General features: G+C 40.2%; 1 protein-coding gene across 1 annotated transcript in view; it reads left to right on the top strand.

Annotated features, from left to right (window-relative positions):
* The window catches only part of trak2 (trafficking protein, kinesin binding 2), a 45,534-nt gene extending 40,638 nt beyond the window's left edge, over positions 1-4,896 (top strand). Inside the window, exon 16 of the mRNA XM_061904716.1 lies at positions 3,868-4,896. Within this exon, the coding sequence (XP_061760700.1) occupies positions 3,868-4,585 (718 nt within the window). The 3' untranslated portion in view covers positions 4,586-4,896. The remainder of the gene's footprint in view (positions 1-3,867) is intronic.
* Positions 4,897-16,544: the final 11,648 nt, after the last annotated feature.

Here is a 16,544-nt window from a genome sequence, read left to right as displayed (position 1 = left end):
ACATTTAAAACGTATTGAAACCTGAGAGGCGTTTTTATAAACTGTCAAAACCTTAATATCTTGACATATGCAGATGACACTGCAATGCTTGCTGAAAAATTTTAACAATTTGCAAAATCTGGTGAAAACTGTCAGCATAACGGAAACCATATACAGAATGAAAATGAATGCGAAAATATATGATATTACAAGCAAGAACAGGCCACGCCCAAGTTTGTAAACCAGTTGTGGCCTCCACACTTCTGCAATCCAAATTCTGTCCCTGGTTTTAAATATCCATCATTACGCCTTTTCCATTTTGACATTTTAAAGGCAGCTTCGAAGTACTGACAGTTCACTGCATTATACTGTACTTCTCTTCATACTTTAAACACTTATGCACTTAAAAGATCAAGAGACTAATCTACTAAAAGGTTTGCGTGTAATAAAACATGTGCAAACTTAATCGTAAACGCAAAGCTGATTCACTAAATTTGTGTGCAAATAGAGAGTGCAATCTATTAGGGATATATTGTGATCATCAGAGCACCCACAGTATTGGAAGGAGAAAATCTAATTATTTAGCACACACAGTGATTTATCAAGACTAATACTGCACTGCGGGAACCGTTTTGCGTCTTTATTTAGTACGTCTAGAAAGGACGTGCAAACTGTTAGTCTTGCAGAAATATCTGTGAGAAAGGAGGTGATCGCCCTGAAGCTTTGTCCCGTGTATGCTTGCCAACATATACAGTATGAACTGTCAAAAATATCAGACCTACTGTCTCTTCAGCAATATTATTTGATAATTTTATAGCTGCTGAATAACTTAATGCGGTGGTTCTCAAATGGGGGTACGTGTACCCCTGGGGGTGCTTGAAGGTATGCCAAGGGGTACGTGAGATTTTTTTGAAATACGCTAAAAATAGCAACAATTCAAAAATCCTTTATAAATATATTTATTGAATAATACTTCAACAAAATATGAATGTAAGTTCATAAACTGTGAAAAGAAATACAACAATGCAATATTCAGTGTTGAAAGCTAGATTTTTTTGTGGACATGTTCCATAAATATTGATGTTAAAGATTTATTTTTTTGTGAAGAAATGTTTAAAATTAAGTTCACAAATCCAGATGGATCTCTATTACAATCCCCAAAGAGGGCACTTTAAGTTGATGATTACTTCTATGTGTAGAAATCTTTATTTATATTTAAATCACTTTTTTATTTTTCAACAAGTTTTTAGTTATTCTTATATCTTTTTTTCCAAATAGTTCAAGAAAGACCACTACAAATGAGCAATATTTTGCACTGTTATACCATTTAATAAATCAGAAACTGATGACATAGTTCTGTATTTTACTTCTTTGTCTCTTTTTTTTCAACCAAAAATGCATTGCTCTGATTAGGGGGTACTTGAATTAAAAAAATGTTCACAGGGGGTACATCACTGAAAAAAGGTTGGGAACCACTGACTTATAGGACAAGTCACAGGTGGAACAAATCCTCAGTGCTGAACTCTTTAATATTTGCACCTGGCTCGCTGACAACAAGCTATCCATAGATTTAGGTAAAACGGAATCCATCATATTTGGGTCCCATATCAACCTAGTGACTTCACTAAAAAAGTGGGTGACATTGTTATCACCAGGAAAGATGAGATCGCCTACTTAGGTTCCATTCTAGAGGCTAATCTTTCCTGCGATAAAATGGCCACCAAGGTAATCAAAAATGTCAACCAAAGAACGAGATTCCTCTACAGAATCTCCTCTCTGGTCAACAAAAGCACCTTGAAGATTCTAGCGGGAACTCTCATTCAACCTGTTTTCGATTACGCTTGCACCTCCTGGTACCCCAGCACCTCCAAAACCCTCAAATCTAGACTCCAAACATCCCAGAACAAGCTAGATCGGTTTACTTTTAGACCTCTAACCCAGATCACAACTCCCTCCAACCCACTTCTCCAAAGTGGGCTGGCTCAGGGTGGAGGACAGAGTAAAACAACTTGCAATGAGCCTAGTCTATAAAATCCGCTACACCTCCCTGATACCGAAGTACATGTCAAACTACTTCCTTAACGTAAATGACCGCCATAACCACAACACCAGGGGTAGCTCCACAAACCACGTTTAACCCAGATTCCGATCTAACAAAGGTCTTAACTCATTCTCTTTCTATGCCACATCAATGTGGAATGCACTCCCAACAGGTGTAAAAGTAAGTGCATCTCTATATTCCTTCAAAACTACTCTAAAACAACACCTCTAGGCAACTTCAACCCTTTACTAATACCCTCCTCCATTCACATCTCATCTCCCCGGATTACAAATAACCTAATGGAAATAACCAAATGTACTTCTAATGTATATACTTCTTCTTATACTATCTGAACTCACTATGTTCTCTGATGGCTGTACATATCCCACTAAATAAGACCTACACTGTTTCAATGTCCATTTCTCTGTTGATGCCATCGTTGATGACTGAAGTACTGATATCAACCAAAGCTCCTCATCCCACCCCCCGGATTGTAAATAATGTAAATAATTCAATGTATATACTATGATGATTAACCTGTGTGATGACTGTATTATGCTGATAGTATATATTTGTACCATGAATTGATTCACGTGGACCCCAACTTAAACAAGTGGAAAAACTTATTCGGGTGTTACCATTTAGTGGTCAATTGTACGGAATATGTACTGAACTGTGCAATCTACTAATAAAAGTATCAATCAATCAATCAAAGACAAACCCGCGATATATCGTATATATCGATATATCGCCCAGCCCTAGCTGTAACATTACAAAATGTGGAAAAAGCGAAACGCTGTGAATACATCCCGGATGCACTACAGCAGTGGTTCTCAACCTTTTTTCAGTGATGTACCCCCTGTGAACATTTTTTAAATTCAAGTACCCGCTAATCAGAGCAAAGCATTTTTGGTTGAAAAAAAGAGATAAAGAAGTAAAATACAGCACTATGTCATCCGTTTCTGATTTATTAAATTGTATAACAGTGCAAAATATTGCTCATTTGTAGTGGTCTTTCTTGAACTATTTTGAAAAAAAGATATAAAAACAACTAAAAACTTGTTAAAAAATAAACAAGTGATTCAATTATGAATAAAGATTTCTACACATAGAAGTAATCATCAACTTAAAGTGCCCTCTTTGGGAATTGTAATAAAGATCCATCTGGATTCATGGACTTAATTCTAAACATTTTTTTACAAAATAATACATTTTCAACATCAATATTTATGGAACATGTCCACAAAAAATCTAGCTGTCAACACTGAATATGGCATTGTTGTATTTTTTTTTTCACAGTTTATGAACTTACATTCATATTTTGTTGAAGTATTATTCAATAAATATATTTTTAAAGTATTTTTGAATTCTTGCTATTTTTAGAATATTTTAAAAAAAATTCACGTACCCCTTGGTATACCTTCAAGTACCCCCAGGGGTACGCGTACCCCCATTTGAGAACCACTGCACTACAGGACTGCTTCTAAAATCCAGAGAAAAAGTGTCACATGTCTGCCGCATGTTTGAAACGTAGCAAAACACCACAGTTAGGATCATAGTAACCTGAATCTGCAATAAATGAGTGTCCCCATGGTGAACGCCGCATCGCACATGCAAAAATGTTGTTTAAATAGGGCGATCTGCACCAGTTATTTAATTGCACATGCAGTTTGAGTAGATTCCACAACACAGGCCCACTAATAGTACACACAATTTTATAGTTTGCACATGCTGTTTAGCACGGAGTATTTGGATCTTACTAGATCAGGTCCTAAGTGTAAGTACACGTGTGCCTATTGAGAAAGTCAGGATCTTGTTAAAATAACACATGTATTTTTTTTTCTTAGTTCACAGTCGTGCCTCAGTGCCAATACACCCAGCTCTATGAGGACTGGACCAAGTACCCCTCTGACTCCATGCCGACTCAGTCTTGGAGACTCCTTTCAAACTCGGCGCCCTGCTGTGGCAGCCAGTGGCTTGGCCAAGTTGGTCCTCGAGAGAGGCATTTCTGCACAAGTCTCCACAGAAACCGCCCAATCTTGTCCAAAGCCCACGCCCCAGCGGCCTCTTCTCCGCTTACTCCCAGGTACGCCTCCCGACTCACCGGAGTACCGCCAGCAATCTGTTGACAATTTTCTGGCATCAAGGCCGGCGGAGCTGTTTCTGCAAGATGTTTATGGCTTGAATCTAGGCCGTGCCCCTCATCCCGACCTACCCAGTCCGCTGCAGGAAAACCAGGCACGCGGGCCACTCCCGGACCCGCTTAACGTCAGCTTGTTGGAGAGACTGCGTCACCTGGGCTTTACCAAGGTCCACCAGGCCTCTGAGTCACACCAGGACTCGGCCACCTTTGTGTCACCAGGCAGCGGGAGCCTACTAGATGGTCTGAGGCGCAACCACAGCCTCCCGGCAATGATCGGTGCACGAGTGAGAAAGTCAGCAGGTCGCCCAACGCTTCCTGCTCACCCCACCTCGCTGGCATTGCCTCCACCACCCTGGGGAAACCTCAAACAAAGATGCACAAAAGTCACTGTAAAAGCCACACCACGTTCAGATGACTGTTGAGGAGAGGACCACCCCCATAACGAGAATCAAACTTCCATTTCCTATCTTCCGCATATAGTTTATGTCCGCTTTTTTGAGATGCACATCCTCCTTTTAAGACATGATTTTAAAGCACAACACTTTTTTTTATTTCCTTTTAACTTTTTATTTGTTAAAATGTAAATTTGTGTCGAGCCTCTAGTACTGGTCCACCGTTTTACTTCTCATGATAAAAAGTCCCCACTTAGGTCAACGTCCACCTACTTACTATAGTCAACCACGTACAGTGGGGCAAAAAAGTATTTAGTCAGCCACCGATTGTGCAAGTTCTCCCACTTAAAATGATGACAGAGGTCTGTAATTTTCATCATAGGTACACTTCAACTGTGAGAGGCAGAATGTGAGAAAAAAAATCCAGGAATTCACATCGTAGGAATTTTAAAGAATTTATTTGTAAATGATGGTGGAAAATAAGTATTTGGTCAACCTTTCAAAGCTCTCACTTTTGGAAGGAGGTTTTGGCTCAAAATCTTACGATACATGGCCCCATTCATTCTTTCCTTAACACGGATCAATCGTCCTGTCCCCTTAGCAGAAAAACAGCCCCAAAGCATGATGTTTCCACCCCCATGCTTCACAGTAGGTGTGGTGTTCTTGGGATGCAACTCAGTGTTCTTCTTCCTCCAAACATGCCGATTTTCATCCGACCACATTACATTCTCCCAATCTTCTGCTGTATCATCCATGTATCCATTTTGGTATAAACTCAACTCGTCGTGTTTGGAAGAAAAAGAATACTGAGTTGCATCTCAAGAACACCACACCTACTGTGAAGCATGGGGGTGGAAACATCATGCTTCGGGGCTGTTTTTCTGCTAAGGGGACAGGACGATTGATCCGTGTTAAGGAAAGAATGAATGGGGCCATGTGTCGTGAGATTTTAAGCCAAAACCTCATTCTATCAGTAAGAACTTTGAATGATTGACCAAATACTTATTTTCCACCATAATTTACAAATCAATTCTTTAAAATTCCTACGATGTGAATTGCTGGATTTTTTTCACATTCTGTCTCTCACAGTTGAAGTGTACCTATGATGAAAATTACAGACCTCTGTCATCATTTTAAGTGGGAGAAGTTGCACAATCGGTGGCTGACTGAATACATGTTTGCCCCACTGTGTGTCGACATAAAGTTTTAAGGGATAATTTCCCACAAAAAATGGGTCAGCGTATGTCGACGTGTGTTGGCAAATTGATAATCTCATCAATATTGCAAGGAAAATAACTCCCACTTGTCTTCAAGGGGGTTGAAAAATAATTTGGTATCATCCATTCTCCTTATTTCTCTGGACAAAGTTGCAAGTAAATGGATATTTTTGGTTATGTTTATCAGCCAATCTGAGGGATGTCGAGTATTTATTCTAGTTATTTCTTTAGTGCAGGAGAGTCCAAACATTTTCCCTTGAGAGACACATACAAAGAACGATGCAGTGGTCGCTTAGTGTGCTATCTTGTTCAACCAGTCAGTATTTCAACTTTTTCTTGTTTCAAGTATAGTTTTATGAATAGAATACGCCCTGAGGGACAATAAAAATCCAGCTGCGGGCCGAAGATAGTCCCCACGCCCCACTTTGGAAACCCTTGGCTTAGCGCGTGTTCCAAAAGGCTTGTTGTACTTACCTTATTGATAAGCTCTGGATGTGTGTGAAACGGGGAAGATACTATATGGATAAGTAGGAGTACTGACAAAACAGTCTTGGAACAGAAAGCAGCTTTCCCCCAAATTGGAAGGATGAAATCGTCCAAAAATTCTTGTTAAGGTGAAGAATTAAGATTCAAGGCCTACTGAAACCCACTACTACCGACCACGCAGTCTGATAGTTTATATATCAATGATGAAATATTAACATTTAAACACATGCCAATACGGACGGTTTAGTTTCCTAAATTGCAATTTTAAATTTACCGCAAAGTATCCTATTGAAAACGTTGCGGTATAATGACGCGTATGATGATGCGTGCGCGTGACGTCACGTATTGTAGCGGACATTTTCTTCCAGCACCAATCACGGCTATAAGTGGTCTGCTTTAATCGCATAATTACACAGTATTCTGGACATCTGTGTTGCTGAATCTTTTGCAATTTGTTCAATTAGTAATGAAGACTACAAAGAAGAAAGCTGTTGGTGGAAAGCGGTGTATTGCGGCAACACAAACAGACGGTGTTTCATTGTTTACATTCCCGAAGGTGAAGCTTTACTATGGAACAGAGCGGTCAAGCGAACAAGGTCCTCTACCACATGTCAACCGGCAGGTGTTGGTGAGAAAATGGTGGTAATATGTCGGCTCTTACCGTAGACATGAGCGGAGCTTGCGTCGTTACTCGTGCACCTGTCAAAGAGACAGCTGCGACTCTCTTGTCTCCTCCGACCGGCCGCCCCTGAACGTGGGATGCTTCCGTTGTCGAGGAGGGGGGGGAAAAGCTCAGCCCGGCCCGACCGGCTGCCTTCGCTTCGCCTCGTCGAGAAAAGTGGCTTCCCTCAGAGACACTGGCGGTCACCACACCCCTTGTCCACACCCCTCCGACTTTCAGGTACGACTATATAATCTCACTAAAACACTAGTAACACAAGAAGCAGATAAGGGATTTTCCAGTATTATCATCGTAAATGTGTCTAATAACATCTGAATCGCTCCCACTGCCTTGTCTTTTTTTTTTTTTTTCTCGTCCTTCACTCTCACTATCCTCATCCACAAATCCTTCATCCTCGCTCAAATTAATGGGGAAATCGTCGCTTTCTCAGTCCGAATCGCTCTCGCTGCTGGTGGCCATGATTGTAAACAACGTGAGGATGTGAGGAGCTCCACAACCCGTGACGTCACGCGCACATCGTCTGCTACTTCCGGTACAGGCAAGGCTTTTTTATTAGCGACCAAAAGTTGCAAACTTTATCGTCGATGTTCTCTACTAAATCCTTTCAGCAAAAATATGGCAAATTCGCAAAATGATCAAGTATGACACATAGAATGGACCTGCTATCCCCGTTTAAATAAGAAAATCTCATTTCAGTAGGCCTTTAAGGACACTTGGGTCATCCATCCATCCATTTTCTATACAGCGGTACCTCGGTTTTTGTCAATCTGTTCTAAGAGGTCAGATGAAAACTGATTGACACGAAAACTAAAGCAAGTTCAGTAGTGTAAATCCAATGACTTTGTTCCGAACACCCAAAAACAAGAACAAATGTCAGAGGATAATTGTACATGCAGAAACAATGGGGAATACACATAAATTATGAATGAAATGTATGAACTTTTACCTTCCGTCTTGTTGGTGAGCCTCGCATTTGCCACCTTCGTACAAGTTATTTCATGAAGTCAATAATGTTCACTCAACATAGTTTATGTGCAATGTTTGGTTGTATGAAAACCAGGCAAAATTCAGGTGACATTTTACGTTGAAAATGGAATTATGAAGTTAAAGTACCAATGATTGTCACACACACACTAGATGTGGCGAAATTATTCTCTGCATTTGACCCATCACCCTTGATCACCCCCTAAGAGTGGGAGGCAGCGGTGCCGCGCCCGGGAATCATTTCTGGTGATTTAACCCCCAATTCCAACCCTTAATGCTGAGTGCCAAGCAGGGAGGTAATGTGTCCCATTTTTATAGTCTTTGGTATGACTCGGCCGGGGTTTGAACTCACAACCTACTGATCTCAGGGCGGACACTCTAACCACTAGGCCACTGAGTAGGTGCATATAGTATACATGTGTGTATATATATATATATATATATATATATATATATATATATATATATATATATATATATATATATATATATATATATATATATATATATATATATATATATTATGCATATATTATGTATAATATATATATATATATATATATATTATGCATATATTATGTATAATACATATATATATATATATATTATGCATATATTATGTATAATATATATATATATATATATTATGCATATATTATGTATATATATATATATATATATATATATATGTACATATATATATATGTACATATATATATATGTACATATATATTACAGCAAAAAGTGAGGCGTGTGAAAACCAAGGTACTATGTAAATCCCGACTAACCACCGGGCACATATAGGGCTCGAAAGGGCATGTGATTTTGCAAAGAATTGTGGGTGCTGGGAAACCATTTTTTGCTGGACACAGGTTTTGTTTACCGGTACATGGCTGTACTGTACCCTTGGAAATGTGGGAGAGCGCAACAAACTAGATTAAAATGGATCGTACAAAATAAGAAATTTAAAGGGCCGCACTGAGACTAACTGTATTCTACTCCAATGGCTCGCTACCTGGAAAAAATAAGTCAAATTGGTGGTATTGATCCATATGAGCCCGTCCAATGGACAAGAGATTTGAGTAAACTGCCGCCATTGTCGAAGCCAAACTTGTCAATATATTTCGTCGATAGTCATTTTTTAAACTGGTGAAGGTTTTCAGAATGTAAAGTCTGTTAACTCTAAAGGCCTTAGTGGCCACATGCGTGGACAGCACCTTTTAGCTCGTATCTCCAAAATTGTGGCCTTATGGCCGCTTATGTGGACACTTCTACTGCTATCCGGTGGTGTCAGAAGAATATAACATACAATGGAATTGGGAAAGTAAAGTGTAAAAATTCCAATTGGCATGTCGCTACACATGAAGTACAAGGGTACGTATTTATGGACTGATATCATATCAAAAGATGATTCTTAGTTTTTATTCTAATTAGGATACAAATAAGCCCAAATAGCAAGCAGAAATTAAAAAACCATGTAAACAAACGGCTTGGGCCTTAAGAGGTCGAGTTTTATTGTCCTCCATTCAAATTGTCTTCAGTAATCCGAACGTTGAATCGATCCGTTGTGGTGAAGAAGGAGCTGAGCCGGAAGGCAAAGCTCTCAATTTACCGGTCGATCTACGTTCCCATCCTCACCTATGGTCATAAGCTTTGGGTCATGACCGAAAGGATAAGATCACGGGTACAAGCGGGCGAAATGAGTTTCCTCCGCCGTGTGGCGGGTCTCCCCCTTAGAGATAGGGTGAGAAGCTCTGCCATCGGGGAGGAACTCAAAAGTAAAGCCAAACGAGGTGGCTCGGGCATCTGGTCAGGATGCCACCCGAACGCCTCCCTAGGGAGGTGTTTAGGGCACGTCCAACCAGTAGGAGGCCACGGGGAAGACCCAGGACACGTTGGGAAGACTATGTCTCCCGGCTGGCCTGGGAACGCCTCGGGATCCCCCGGGAAGAGCTAGACGAAGTGGCTGGGGAGAGGGAAGTCTGGGCTTCCCTGCTTAGGCTGCTGCCCCCACGACCCGACCTCGGATAAGCGGAAGATAATGGATGGATGGATGCATTCAAATTGTGCATAATCTACGCCTCTCATCTCTTTTGTGTAAGAGTGGAGTGAGGGTACCCAGCCTTTTAAATACTTTGATCACTGCGCTACTGCTCTAAAAATAACACTCATTCATTTTTGTGCTTTCCCAAGACTAAAAGTAAACAGACAAAATGGCTCTTTTCCAAAATTCTATACGTTGTTTCTCACCCGCAGCCAGCTTGGCTAACGCTAACAGCCTACTAAATGCTACGTGTGTATATGAATAAAATACGCTTTGATTCAAATTTACCCGTCTGAAAATGCAGTGATCACACGTATCAGAAGATGGCGCTAAAGGGGAACATTATCACCAGACCTATGTAAGCGTCAATATATACCTTGATGTTGCAGAAAAAAGACCATATGTTTTTTTAACCGATTTCCGAACTCTAAAAGGGAGAATTTGCCGATTTAAACGCCTTTCAATTGTTCGCTGTCGGAGCGATGACCTTTCACCCGTGACATTACAACGGGAAGCAATGCCATTTTCTCAAACACATTACACACACAAGTCAAATCAGTTCTGTTATTTTCCGTTTTTTAGACTGTTTACCGTACCTTGGAGACATCATGCCTCGTCGGTGTGTTGTCGGATGGTGTAACGACACGATCAGGGACGGATTCAAGTCAACTTACGTGGAGTGTGCATTGATTAGCACGGCATGCTAATTGATGCTAACATGCTATTTAGGCTAGCTGTATGTACATATTGCAACGTTATGCCTCATTTGTAGCTATATTTGCATCCAGCCTTTCCCTCCACCCTCATTTAAAGCCAAACAAACACATACCAATCGACGGATTCAAGTTGCACCAGTGTCAAAAGATGCGAAAGTCCCTCGTTTGTTCTGCACATTTTACCGACGATAGCGATGCTACGACAGAGATGTGTGGATATCCTGCGACACTCAAAGCAGATGCATTTCCAACGATAAAGTCAACGAAATCACAAAGGTGTGTTTTGTTGATGTTATTGACTTATGTGCTAATCAAACATATTTGGTCACGGCATGACTGCCAGCTAATCGATGCTAACATGCTATTTAGGCTAGCTGTATGAACATTTGTAGCTATATTTGCATCCTGCCTTTCCCTCCACCCACATTTAATGCCAAACAAACACTTACCAATCGACGGCTTTAAGTTGCTCCAGTGGTCAAAAGATGCAATCGTTGGTTAGAAGGCGATCGCCGAATAGCTTCAGTTTCTTCTTCAATTTCGTTTTCGCTATCTGCCTCCACACTCCAACCATCCGTTTCAATACCTGCGTAATTTGTTGAATCGCTTAAGCCGCTGAAATCCGAGTCTGAATCCGAGCTAATGTCGCTATATCTTTCTGTTCCGTCCGCCATGTTTGTTTGTATTGGCGTCACTATGTGACGTCACAGGAAAATGGACGGGTGGATTTACAGATAGCGAAAATCAGGCACTTTAAAGCCTTTTTTCGGGATATTCCATGATGGGTAAAATTTTGAAAAAAACTTTGAAAAATAAAATAAGCCACTGGGAACTGATTTTTATTGGTTTTAACCCTTCTGAAATTGTGATAATGTTCCCCTTTAAAAGTCATGTTTGATTGTTTCATGGCTGCTATCCAGGCTATTCGCCATCTCTCAGGTTTGCTTTCACGGTGGAAATCAGGAAAATCTCACCAAATCCTTTTTTTATTTCTGAAGCAAAGCTGCACAATTGCACCATGTTTTGAACTTGTTAAAGATGAAACACAAAACGTAAGCACAACATCTTTTAATACGCTTATTAGAGTCCAGCTAGACCCACAATGCAATGTGTTTTCATGTCACACTTTTTGTGTGGAGTTTGCATGTTCTCCCCGTGGGTTCCTGGGGATAGGTTGATTGGCAACACTAAAATTGGCCCTAGTGTGTGAATGTGAGTGTGAATGTTGTCTGTCTATCTGTGTTGGCACTGCGATGAGGTGGCAACTTGTCCAGGGTGTACCCGCCTTCCGCCCAATTGTAGCTGAGATAGGCGCCAGCGCCCCCCGCAACTCCAAAAGGGAATAAGCGGTAGTAAATGGATGGATGGATGGACTTTCAAGCCCTATACAACCAATCATTCACACACCTTCTCCCTTATGGACAATTTACAGTCCCTAATTCGCCATGCTGATGTTTAAATAGAGAATGAGACCCCAGATCTTCTGGCTGTGAGGCTGACATGCTAACCACTGGTCCACCGTGGGATTTACTTGAGTCAACATAGTGTAACTTGAATGTGACTATTAGGTTTTGTGGATGTGCATTGGAAGGCAAAGGAAAGTGTTTTTTTTTTAGGGTTTGAGGAAGTTTGCAAGAATGATGATGGATTGTTTTAAGGGCTTCTTTGTATTTTTCTGTAATATTTACTTTGTTGGCAGTAAATACATTTAGGAAAACGTAGTCGTTTGGCAGGTTTATGAGAGTCACAGCTGTAGGTGGGAGTCTTTGGGCACCTCACAATTCGACAACCTCTGAGGAAGGCAACAGTTGTAGCCGAAAACGTCAGGAAACCGTAAGGTATGGAAGTAAACACACAGGTCTGGCTATAAAAATAACAAATTGCATACTTTTTTGAAGACCTAATGTACCTCTATGTCGATTTTTTCCCCCTCCTCTAGTCACGGCTCATAATTCAAATGTTTGACATCCAAAACAACCTTTTTGCAGCCTCCTGGTCCGAGCATTAACCTGTGTGCAGTTGGGCGGGACATGGTGAAAGGTAAAGTCTGAACCAGATCAGGTTTTTTATTGTGTGTGTTGTTGTTTTTAATAGTAAGCGGCCTTAAAAGCAGAAACCAGCTGTGTTGCCCTCATGTTTTCACCCACCAGCTTTTTGATATTTGCACTTGTCCTTTTCAGGCCAAAAACATGGTCTGGTTGTGTTAATATAAGAGAAAAAAAAACACTGACTGTGTCTCAAAGGGAATATACTTCTGTCAGTACACTTCAGTAAGTATACTGTGTGTGTACAATGTAGTTAGTTCCTGACTGCGTCAGTTTTGTCCCAAATGTGCTGCCGTTGCAAACTTGAGAGAAATTACAATTGTTTAGTGGACCAGATTCTTCTCTCCTTTTTAATAGTGAATTGTAACCACTCCTGTTACTCCAAACCAATATGTCCATCACTATTTTGGCGGGTTTAAGTGCGATATCTACAGTGGGGCAAAAAAGTATTCAGTCAGCCACTGATTGTGCAAGTTCTCCCACTTAAAATGATGACAGGGGTCTGTAATTTTCATCATAGGTACACTTCAACTGTGAGAGACAGAATGTGAAAACAAAAATCCAGGAATTCACATTGTAGGAATTTTAAAGAATTTATTTGTAAATTAAGGTGGAAAATAAGTGTTTGGTCAACCATTCAAAGCTCTCACTGATGGAAGAAGGTTTTGGCTCAAAATCTCACGATACATGGCCCCATTTTATTCATTCCTTACCACGGATCAATCGTCCTGTCCCCTTAGCAGAAAAACAGCCCCAAAGCATGATGTTTCCACCCCCATGCTTTACAGTAGGTGTGGTGTTCTTGGGATGCAACTCAGTATTCTTCTTCCTCCAAACACGACGAGTTGAGTTTATACCAAAATGGATACATGGATAATACAGCAGAGGTTTGGGAGAATGTCATGTGGTCAGATGAAACCAAAATAGAACTATTTTCATATAAACTCAACTCGTTGTGTTTGGAGGAAGAAGAATACTGAGTTGCATCCCAAGGACACCACACCTACTTTGAAGCATGGGGGTGGAAACATCATGATTTGGGGCTGTTTTTCTGCTAAGGAGACAGGACGATTGATCCGTGTTAAGGAAAGAATGAATGGGGCCATGTATCGTGAGATTTTGAGCCAAAACCTCCTTCCATCAGTGAGAGCTTTGAATGGTTGACCAAATACCAATTTTCCACCATAATTTACAAATAAATTCTTTAAAATTGCTACAATGTAAATTCTTGGATTTTTTTTTCACATTCTGTCTCTCACAGTTGAAGTGTACCTATGATGAAAATTACAAACCTCTGTCATCATTTTAAGTGGGAGAACATTCACAATCGGTGGCTGACTAAATACTTTTTTGCCCCACTGTAGGTACTTACAATGTACTGCATTTTTCGCAGTTGAGGCACAGCCAAGTCATTATCGTAACAATATTAACATTTGGTAACTATTATTAACAAACATTGTTTTGAAACAGTTCTTTCTGTTCACTTTCTTTTATTTGATGCCGTCGGTCAGTGTTAAAAGCTTAACGTGCTTCAGTCCATGCAGACTTCTCGAGTTACTTTGTATTTAAATTTTATAAATTATAACCTACTGTTGAAAAAGGCTTCAATGTCGATTAACATGTAGTTTTTTTTGGGGGTTTTTTTGTCGAGTACAGGAAGAACAGCGACATTATTTGTTATTCTTTTACAATTGGTATACTTTGGCTTTTGTGTTTTTTTATCTATCCGAATTTGTTCCAAAGGTATTTAATCTTTGTGTTTTTAAGGCTGTGTATCAAGTGGAATACTTCTGTACACTTAATTAAGTAGACTTAGTTCTTCTGATAACTGCCTTCCATTGCGATGTGTTTTTTGCAGTTCTTTGAAGTTATTCCCTCTCCTCCAATAACGTAGTCAAAATGACATCTATGGAGAAAGTACAGTACAGGCCAAAAAGATTGGACACACCTTCTCATTTCAATTTGTTTTCTTTATTTTCATGACTATTTCAGTAGAGTCATGACACCTGTGAATGAAAACTCTTTCACCTCTTGAAACTCATCAAGAGTGTGCAAAACAGTAATTAGAGCAAAGGGTGGCTATTTTGAAGAAACTAGACCAGGAGTGCCCACACTTTTTCTGCAGGCGAGCTACTTTTCAATTGACCAACTCGAGGGGATCTACCTCATTTATATATATCATTTATATTTATTTATTTATGAAAGAGACATTTTTGTAAACAAGTTAAATGTGTTTAATGATAATACAAGCATGTGTAACACATATAGATGTCTTTCTTTCACAAAGACAAGAATATAAGTTGGTGTATTACCTGATTCTGATGACTTGCATTGATTGGAATCAGACAGTAATGATGATAACGCCCACATTTTCAAATGGAGGAGAAAAAAAGTTGTCCTTTCTGTACAATACCACATGAAAGTGGTTGGTTTTTGGCATCTAATTCATCCAGCTTCCATACACTTTACAAGAAAAACATTGGCGGCAAATTCCGTAGCTTGCTTGATTGACATTCACGGCACCCGAGGGTCTTGTGAGATGACGCCGGCTGCTGCCAGTTCATTATTATGAAAAAATGACAGAGAGGAAGGCGAGAAACACTTTTTATTTCAACAGACTTTCGCGCCGTCCCTTCCGTCAAAACTCTAAAGGCCGACTGCACATTTCCTATCTTCACAATAAAAGCCCTGCTTCATGCTGCCTGCGCTAACTAAATACAGAGTCTCGGAAAACTGGCGTGCACAAGCGATCCCTCAGAAAGCTGGCGTGCACAAGTGATGTGCATTTCCTATCTTCACAATAAAAGCCCTGCTTCATGCTGCCTGCGCTAACTAAATACAGAGTCTCGGAAAACTGGCGTGCACAAGCGATCCCTCAGAAAGCTGGCGTGCACAAGTGATGTGCACGCCAGCTTTCTGAGGGATCGCTTGTGATGTGCACGCCAGCTTTCTGAGGGATCGCTTGTGCACGCCAGTTTTCCGAGACTCTGTATTTAGTTAGCGCAGGCAGCATGAAGCAGGGCTTTTATTGTGAAGATAGGAAATGTGCAGTCGGCCTTTAGAGTTTTGACGGAAGGTACGGCGCGAGAGTCTGTTGAAATAAAAAGTGTTTCTCGCCTTCCTCTCGGTCATATTTTCATAATAATGATCTTGCAGCAACCAGCGTCATCTCACAAGACCCCCCGGTACCGTGAATGTCATTTAAGTGACGTCTTGGTGAAGATTGATGATCACTAATTTTTAGGTCTGTTTTCAGTTATTTCATCTTTTGTATTAAGTACATAACTCCACATGTGTTCATTCATCATTTTGATGCCTTCAGTGACAATCTACAAATAGTCATGAAAATAAAGAAAACGCATTGAATGAGCAGGTGTGTCCTATCAGTGCAGTCTACATTACAAGTATTGACAGTCAGCCGCTAATTGCGTACTTCATCAGTGGGAGCACGTGTATGCACTCAAAAGACTTAAGTACAGAAGTGTGCCAATTGAGACGGATGTAGTTGTTAGGTTTGCTTTTTGACATTACATGGTTAGAGCTTATTAAACAACAACTAGCTGATTATTTCATGAATGGCTTGTCTCTTTTGATCAATAAAGCAGAAGAAAATAAACATGTGTGGATATATGTCTGCTGGAAAACGAACACTTGTCAAAATCTACAAACCCTGTTTCCATATGAGTTGGGAGATTGTGTTAAATGTAAATATAAATGGAAAACAATGATTTGCAAATCCTTTTCAACCCATATTCAGTTGAATGCACTACAAAGACAAGATATTTGATGTTCAAACTCATAAACTCTATTTTTTT

Source organism: Nerophis ophidion, linkage group LG06 (assembly GCF_033978795.1).
Source record: "Nerophis ophidion isolate RoL-2023_Sa linkage group LG06, RoL_Noph_v1.0, whole genome shotgun sequence".
Lineage (NCBI taxonomy): Eukaryota > Metazoa > Chordata > Actinopteri > Syngnathiformes > Syngnathidae > Nerophis > Nerophis ophidion.
Note: the sequence above shows the minus strand (reverse complement) of the source record. Positions and strands in the feature narration are given on the sequence as shown.